The sequence below is a fragment of the Cibotium barometz genome, chromosome 15, assembly GCF_041138505.1.
Source record: "Cibotium barometz isolate CiBa-2024 chromosome 15, ASM4113850v1, whole genome shotgun sequence".
In the NCBI taxonomy this organism is placed as follows: domain Eukaryota; kingdom Viridiplantae; phylum Streptophyta; class Polypodiopsida; order Cyatheales; family Cibotiaceae; genus Cibotium; species Cibotium barometz.
In genome coordinates, this window is record NC_141060.1 from 22,422,513 (window position 1) to 22,431,407 (window position 8,895).

Sequence of the window (8,895 nt, forward strand, 5' to 3'; positions counted from 1 at the left end):
TCCCATTTCAGCCAAATCAATCTCTGAATCACATTGTGTATCCATAAAATAAGACTAGATAGAAGTTCATGCATCCCCCCATATCTCTACGAAGTGCCTACCATAAGTTGATACCCCCTTCATCTTTGTGGTTCCTCTCTTATCCCATTTCAGGCAAATCAATCTCTGAATCATATGGTGTATCCATAAAATAAGACTAGATATGTACAATGTCCAAAATTGAAGATGGCGCCACCAATACATTCCCCCCGAAAAAAGTAAGAAAATTTGGCACAAAAAACACCTCGCTTCTTTCGAAAGTATGTTGCATTCAAGTACAAATTTTGCGAGGGCCTTCGGGTCAAAACTCATAAACTTGATGCAACGTGAGCAGCTTCAAGACCATACTTAATTGCACCTTGGTCTCCTGAGGGAATTTCCATGAAACTCAATTTTCAAGGTAGAATTTAAAGGCAGGCTGAAAATCTGCAAGAGCACAAAGGTGCAAAACTTGATGCCTGCAACTGAGCTCTTTAGCACCCACCATCAGTGCAGACTTCTCCCCAGGTTAACAGCTCCATGAATCCAGGACCCACTCAAGATGGTCTAGTGATTTAATCACTGGTAGCATTGCTAACTCCCCAGCCCTGGTTAATAGATCTCAAGCTTCTTGTATCAAGAGTCAAAGCTATGTGAGGAAGCTCAACTTTACATGTAACCCAGTGTTCTATTTCCATCGCAGAGGCAAGGCAGTGTTGTAGTTCCAAAGAGGATGGACAGACCCCATAGTAAAGCTGATTATGTAAGCTGTCCAGTGATCACAAGGGCAGCCCGCTCAACCGCACGAGAGACTTTCCAAATCTCGTGCTGGACTAGTAGCCAGTCTTTGGCTCCACCACTCTTCACAGCATTCGATATTGCATCATTAACTCCAGGGAAATAAGAAACACCGTACTCATTGCCCTTTGATGGGCCATACACCTGTAACATGACACTCCAAGTAGAATCAGCCTGAGTAAACACAATATAATCTGGCCATTGTCCAGGACACAAGAAAGCAACTCACAAGATGTTTGTGCCAAACTCTTCCTTTCAATCCCTGGTTGTCTAGCAAAGCTCTCTCTGCTAATAAGAGACGGTCGTTTAAGATCCGAGCCCGTGTAACCAGCTGTATAGAATTCTCCATGTCTGTTTTTAGGCTTGAAAAGATCTGCGGATTCCATGAACCACGACATTTATGGAATATTCTCCATGTCATACCCTAGAACAATGTTATAATAGATAAGGTAATACCTCTGCTTCCTCTTCTGCTCGGGTTATTGCATCCATGAAAAGTTTGATAGATGACAAGAGGGGTCCCACTGTCACGTTCACAGAGGGTCCATAGCCAGCTAGTCTCTGCTCTACTGCCTTCGTATAAGCCTAGCACAACTCAACTTTTCAACAAAAATTCCTCTGGACAGACAGAAACTTGCATAAATTCGCGTATTCAAGTTCAAATTCACCTGTAGTTCATCCGCATATACTTCATAGTGAAATGGAAGAATCAGATCATCAGCTACACGCAGACCAGCGAGTCCCCAGATTGTTGAAGCTTTAGAATAAAAGAACCCGATGAATCTCTCTCTCTCTCTCTCTCTCTCTCTCTCTCTCTCACCCTCTCACCTTGCACTTTCCACCTCCTTACCAGCCCTCACATTGGTATCAGGGCCATAGCTTCAGGGAGAAGGGCTTGGCCCGATTTGGTGTATAGTATGAGAATATACAGATAAACCAGTCTGGACGATAGCGACAGCATATTTATGTATCTGCAGTCAGGGGAATCCCATACATACAGGTGATGTATTTATAGGATTCCGCTAAGAGCGGGCATGCAAATACAGGTGATGTAACAGAAATACTTTCAAAATCAGCCTCAAATTTGAGCCTTTTTTTGGAGTTCTAGGTTTTCAGCACCAAAATCTTTGATTGTGAAGTGGAAAGTGCTGCAGTAGCCACCTGAATGGCAGGGTAGATATTACTTTTTCTTTTCATCGAATCTGGAACTTTTGGGAGCAGAAAATAAGCTGAGTATCAACAAAAAACTGCTTAACCTGTTTTGAAACTCGTACCCAACACTTCGTAGTGTGTAAAGTTTTCACACTGAACCAAATTTAAAATTGAATGCATGCATTCCAAAAAATTTGAGCACCTTGACCTGTTTACTACACCATCAGCAATGCCATATCCATGAATACATTATACCGCATGTAGTCAATTCAAGCTACCTTGCACTAGAACGTTATGGTCCGATCCTGAAAAACTTACTAAGACGTTCGGTTTTCAACGTCCTCGACCTTTGTATACAATGTCAATCATTTGAGGTTGATCATACTCACTTCCAGTTCAGCTTCATGTGCACAGTGAAGGCCATCATACAAGTGATCACCTCAGCTTCATGTGCACATTGTACAAGTGATCACCTAGAGCTGTGGGCAAACAGGCCTGTGTACTGGTTTCTGTATGCTGATGATTGGGCTGTTTTGGGACTCTAATCCACCATTTTCTAAGCTTGAGAATAAGAATCATTAGCTTGACCTTCAAGCTAATGCAAAAACATGATAGCTAGCATATGTTTAATAATTAGTAAAACCTCTACCTGGATCACTCACATTGTTTGTCCACTTAAGTGACCTTCTAACCTGCAGTAAGACGTTTGAACGTTGGGTCACCAAACTTTTCCATCCAATGGAAATTGTCATACAGAGAATGGTAAACTGGATAATCTGCCAAACAAAAAAAATTCAGGGCTTTAAGTTATTGAACCAGAGCTTTAAATGTCGAGTAGATATAGCCGGCATGTACATAGATATGCAAATCTTACTTTTGCCAAAATAAATGTCCACAGAGGGGACCCCGACGTGCTGAAGGAACGCAGTGAAATCAGAGCCACCCCCACCCAGTCGAGTGACCTGACAAAAAAGGTCAAAATTATAATGAGCTGAACTGTCTGGAAGAACTACCATCAAGCAATCACATCACTACAAAGATATGAACTGATTACACCTGAAATTCGAAATGTTGCAACCAAAGCCAAAGTATCACTTTAGTCATATTGTGAAACCTCCATGTATTTAAATCCAAAACCTTGAAACAGCAGTGATTTACAGGAAAAAAAAATGGCCTACACTAATATAGCATTAGCCTTCAAAGCGGGCTAAGTCACCAAGATTAGCCTACACTGATATAGCATTAGCCTTCAAAGCGGGCTAAGTCATGTAGACACCAAGATTGAAACTCACACACACACATACTATACAAGCTTTAATAGGTGATGCATAGAGCATCTCTAAGAGTTATAACAACAAAAAAAACAGTAGGTGTTCATAAGATTGGAGTATATCTCACCTTAGAAATTGAAAGAATAATTGCCCTTATTTCACAACAAACAAACACAAACAAGTAAAACATCATGAAGAGTTTTGCAAAGTATATAAGGACAAAGAACAAATACAAATTTCTTAAAATTTGAAGTTCCAACATGTAGAGTAAGTATAAAAAGCAAGAAACTTAACAAGTTATAATGTAAATCAAGAATACTAGACAATAAAAAATAGGAGAGACACACACAGAGACTCTTAGTAAGCCAAGCAATACTTATGTGCTCATCAGCACCCAAGCATAAGTTGCTCACTAGGTTTCAAAAGAATTCAGACTCTTGAGTAGCCCCAATGCTTACTAAGAATTACAATCAAAAAGTGAAACATGAAAGCAAATAGATACGAGAGAGAGAGAGAGAGAGAGAGAGAGAGACTAATAAAGCAAAAAATAACAAAACTATTGTAAACATATTAAATATGGCACGCACCGATGCATTCCTTCAAAAATGCACAGCCTTTAAACTAAAAGAATGAAATCTTACAAGCTCCCCACATTGTCTATAAATCTTCTTTTCAAACAGGCTAAACATTTCATCCTTAAACCCAATAACACAATTCCTGGAAAAAGAAGCGTGGCCCTGTGGTAAGGTTAAAAGTTTGCAGCAAGTTGACCTGTACCAGGTCATGCTGAGTGTACTCACCATTGGCTGGTCTTTGGTTGAGGCGACCCAAGTATCATAAACTGACTTCTCAAGAATGTCTGGATCATGAACCTGCAAGGAAATGAGGGCCTTGTTTCACTTCAACGAAAGACACAATTGAAGGGTTACAAGGCTGCAACAAAAGTGACATCAAGAAATTGTCATCCCTACCTAAGACTAGACTTATGCTCGAGCTAGTAGCCGAACACATCATCAGCATGCTTACCTCTCTCGTGACCTCTTTTAGCAGCATGTCAAGTTGTGGTGTAGCAGCTGCATAGAAACCAGATCCAGCTACAGCACAGTCAACATTGAAGTATGCTACAGCTTTTACAGCTAGCAAATCAATGTTTTGTTCAACCCATTCAGTTGACCCAATCTGCAAGAACACAGAAAGGTTGTGTCTGGCAATTTGGAGCCAAAATAGTGGCAAAAGTCAACATTAGGCATTTCCACTCACAAAACCACTGTACTTGACATCATCTATCATTATAGAAATTAAATCTGGTGGAACACATATAAAAAAGGCATTTACCATCCCATACTCTTCTGCATCCCAGCTGCAAAGGATTATAGTCCTTCTTGGTTGCCACCCCCGCCTTATTAGCTTGCCAAACCTGCGTGCTATCTGCATAGCAGTTCAGTCAATGATACCATCTCGTGTATCAAAGAGAGTTCCATAAACTTTGAGGCTATAACATGGCTTCCTTAGAAACTTTGACGCTTAGATACACCACGTCTTACCTCCAAAAGCGCTGCTGTCCCACTGCTAGGATCTACAGCTCCAAATGTCCATGCATCACGATGATTCCCAAGTAACACATACCTTAAAAATCAGGTTATACATTATGTTTTAATGGCTAAAAATACATCACAATAGAGACAGGCAAAGTGAGATTAAAACTGAAGTCGAGAAAAATAATGGTTTTTTTTCAAGTGGTGCCAGGATTTGACTACTTCTTGGGTACGGTGGGTTGTGAATTAACTGCTCAGGCAAGAGCCGCTGACAAGAAAAAGGAGGTTTTTATTATGATCAGCATTTGAAAACATACCTGTCAGGCTCTTTAGAGCCTTCAATTACAGCAAAAACATTGCGCACGTTGATAAGTTTTTGGGTTTCCTGCAAAGTACACACTATATTTAAATGTTGCCACGGTGACCTGTAGATGAACTAAGCTCACACAGTATGAGTGAGGATAGTGCCACAACCAAACAAATAAGGAGTAAATGGCTACCATAAGACCCAAACTTGAACGTTTCAAAGGTACCTTGTGGTTGAAATTAACCCAAAAACATAAGTAATAAATGGCTACCACATGGTACCTTGTAGTTCAGATTGAGCTTTACGGGTCCCTTGCCAATGCGATACTGCGGTATCTGAAGTGAGCCATGCCATTCAGATGGAGCCACAGCCCCGTCCAACGAGCTCAAAATACACAGTGCATCATCTGCAGAGATTGGCAGAGAAGGGATCCGAGGCAGCATGGCAGCTACATCAGCATTTGAAAGCCTTTCTCCCTGGGGGGTGCTAGGCCAACCTGGAGTAAGGGGGTCACCGATTCCTTGAAACACTGTTCCTCTTTGCACGCCGGTTGGCGGGAGCCACTCTGCATCTGGATAAAAGCCCACTTTGCCACCTTGGGCAAAATCTTTAGGATCTGAATAAAGAATTACAGCACTTGCTCCAGCACTTGCTGCAATAGAGACAACATCCCCTCTGTAGACCTCACCGTATCTCACAATGACAATGCTGCCGCTCACATTCACACCCAACTGATTAAGCTTCTTGTAATCTTCTTGGCGCCCGTAATTGACATAGACGATGTCGGCTGTCACATTCCCTGAAGGTGCATAAGCATGGAAAGGAGGGATTGCCTTTGCAAAGGTGCTGTTCGACTCCCTTTCCCTCAAAGATAAACTGATTTCTGATCCATTCTGAAATAATAAGGTAACAGACCTATCCAGTGGATAGGATAGAAGGACTTCGTAGTCTTTGTAATGGGCTTTCAGCCCATAGTTTTCAAATGTTGCTTGCACATAGGCAGCCGTGGCCATGTCTTCTAATGTACCGGCTACATGAGGCAATCTTGTGAGCTCTTTCAGATGCTCTGCAGCAACGGAATGTGAAGCTTTCTTGACAAAATAGCGATGGTATTCGATCCTTCTTTCGTCTCTTTCGTGCCCAGCAGACCATCCAGTGAGCTTGAAGCTGATAAGAGAGATGCAGAACCCAACAAGGATAGCTGCAAGGAGGATGAAGGTGCTACCACAGCAAGCTTTGAGGACGCCGAAGCGCCGGCTACGTAGATTCGGGAGCAGCATAGGAGGCTCCCCTTCAATGTCCATGTGCAACATGTTGCGCTGCTGCAAAGCTGCTCTCTGAGAGCTTGTGGAATCATCTTGGGCAGTGAGGGCAATCAGAGAATCAGGCTCAGAGGGGAAAGGCACGCATTTGGTCCAGTAATTGGCATCCATGGAGATCAAGCTTATGGAGGGTAATGACAGGCTTGTGTGTTACCCCACATATAGTTGCCTCTGTCCTGTACTAGCAAGCTCTTTGTGAACGTGCTTGAAAGTGTGTTCTTGTCCTGTAACTGTTTTTTAGGTTGCAGCTAAAAGTCTTCCAAGTCAAAAAAATAAACTTGTACACTGTAGCAGTGATAAACCGCAATAGCAGACCAGTTTCAGCTCATAGCATTACATCAATTGTGGTTTCAAGTACCTGAATTTGCATGGCCGCATGCATGCACACAGCAATAGCATCATGAGGCATAATCCGTGAGAATCAATTGATAGACATTGCATTATGATTATCCAATTCCATCACCTAGACTATGGCATGATGATCAAATCTCACTATGGCATGATGACCAAATCTCACACAAAAACATGGCCGTGATCAATTTTCATATATAAGCATGCCCATGATTACGCATTTCCAACCATAGGATTATTCCCATGATTATCGAGTTCAACTAGTTCAAAATCTTCAAGCAAGGGCATGCATTTGCTCAATCATATGGGCGTGTATGGCAATAAGGGCATGCATTTGCTCAAACATATAGGCAAGTGCTGCAATGACCTTCATAATATCTCTTTGCATATAATCCCCATATGTTCCATTTCCATCCATTGAATCATGCCCATAAACATGTGAGCATGGCCGTGGCCGTGACCGTCCAAATTATCAAACATATGGGCATGCATTCACATGGCCACGAGCTTATTGATCTCTTTACAGCTTATGAAGATCCCTCTTCATGGTATTGGCTGCAAGATAAAGCTTCCATAATGGCCCTCTAAGCATAATTAGAGCTTTTCAGCTACCAGCAACAATACATGCTCACCTACTTGAACACGGTTATGCCCTGTAGGTCAACTGTCATCAACAGTGTAAACAATGCTTAGCACTAAAAGATTGTGCAAATCCATAAGAACAAATAATTAATGATTTGAGCAAGTGTGATAATGGAGAGTGCCATAATGAAACCGAAGATAAATAGAGGAAAACCATAAAAGAAAAAAGTGTCTACCCACTTCGATACTGTAAATGACCCACCAAGGGATCTTACACTGTGCGGGACCTTTGCAAGAGAAAACTGCTTTTTCTTCATAAACCCAACTCAAATGTTCTCTTTTTTGACCCCCTTGTATGCTACAAAAGCAGCCTGGAGACTTTTATTCATGGGATCACGCTCATGAAAGAGACTCCAAAGCAGGGGATCTGCAGCTCCTGTGGCGAGGATTTGTCTCTGCACCTACCCAAAAACCCCACATTGAATCAAATATACAGTTAGATTAATGAAAATTGGTATTAAAAAATATATATATTGTATAATCACCGACAAAGCACCTTCTCACGTGTCCACTGCCCACCACATGCATAGATATATGTTCATATACTGTTTATGAACCCCCTTTTTTTCCTACTTAATTTTTTTCTTTGGCATTAACATAATGACCTATACATTATAATGTTTCAATCAATTTTTCATTAATAAATCTATGTTATCTAATGAAAATTTGATAAATTAAAAACATATTACTAAATTACTTTGATTCTTCCACAAATGGCTAGTTTCATCTCTTTGGAATACCAAGGTGATAAACACAAAGAAAAAGAATGAGTACTCATCAAATGCCAACATATAACCAAATCTCTAACATGCCAAATATTACTATGTATATACACTAGTGATAATTTCTTTCAGTTACTTTTTCTATAGCTCGGTATACCCATGGTAACATTGGTCTCATAGACCCTTGGGGTCTTTTGTAGACGTTAATATATTACTCTCTCTCTCTCTCTCTCTCTCTCTCTCTCTCTCTCTCTCTCTCTCTCTCTCTCTCGCTCTCTCGTATACATATGTGCACATGTGCATGTCACAAGCACTTGCATTTCTATGCAAGTTCTACAAGCCACTCATGGGAGAATGGAGAGATAACATTGCTACAAGCCTCTATGATATTAGTGCATAAATTATAATTTGTGAAGTTCCACAAGCTACTCCTCACAGGAGCATGAAGAGATAGCATCATTCCAAGCCTCTATGATAGTACACAAATTATAATCTATGAGTATTAAGATTGAAAAACTAATACCGTAGCGAGTCTAACTGGTATAAAATTGCAACCCCTTTCTAATTTATCTACTGATTAGTTTGTGTGTCTCACTTCCTTTCATTTTTTATTACACTCAAGCCCCAATGTGCCTCTATTATGAGTATTCTCACGTGTTTGTACCAATACATACATGTGATTGCAAATATTAGTAAACAAGTAGATTTTTATTCATTCTTTGCCCCACTTGAAATCAATCTTTCTACTCAAAAATACAAATCAGCTTGTTCTGTTTA

General features: G+C 40.8%; 1 protein-coding gene across 6 annotated transcripts; it reads right to left on the minus strand.

Moving 5' to 3' along the window:
• Nucleotides 1–266: 266 nt before the first annotated feature.
• On the minus strand, nt 267–7,987 carry LOC147631070 (putative glutamate carboxypeptidase LAMP1). 6 transcript variants are annotated; one of them, XM_086809392.1, is made up of 14 exons: nt 7,893–7,987; nt 7,577–7,791; nt 5,363–7,418; nt 5,092–5,159; nt 4,784–4,865; nt 4,575–4,667; nt 4,266–4,418; nt 4,040–4,111; nt 2,843–2,930; nt 2,661–2,744; nt 1,485–1,573; nt 1,273–1,401; nt 1,046–1,189; nt 267–960 (listed from the first exon to the last, which is right to left on the minus strand). In XM_086809392.1, exons 3-14 carry the CDS (start codon nt 6,512–6,514, stop codon nt 778–780), a joined length of 2,337 nt encoding a protein of 778 aa, XP_086665518.1. In that variant the 5' UTR covers nt 6,515–7,418; nt 7,577–7,791; nt 7,893–7,987; the 3' UTR covers nt 267–777. The 6 variants fall into 6 exon arrangements, with proteins under 6 accessions (XP_086665518.1, XP_086665519.1, XP_086665520.1 ...); XM_086809393.1 differs by having other exon boundaries at nt 7,577–7,797; nt 7,893–7,977; XM_086809394.1 differs by having other exon boundaries at nt 7,573–7,797; nt 7,893–7,977.
• Nucleotides 7,988–8,895: the final 908 nt, after the last annotated feature.

Coding starts and splice junctions, on each gene's coding strand:
- LOC147631070 (XM_086809392.1), bottom strand. CDS start 6,514: ATGGATGCCAATTACTGGACCAAATGCGTGCCTTTCCCCTCTGAGCCT. Junction 4,419..4,574: donor ATGCAGAAGAGTATGGGATG/GTAAATGCCTTT, acceptor GTGTTCTTGCAG/ATTGGGTCAACTGAATGGGT. Junction 1,402..1,484: donor TATATGCGGATGAACTACAG/GTGAATTTGAAC, acceptor GAGTTGTGCTAG/GCTTATACGAAGGCAGTAGA.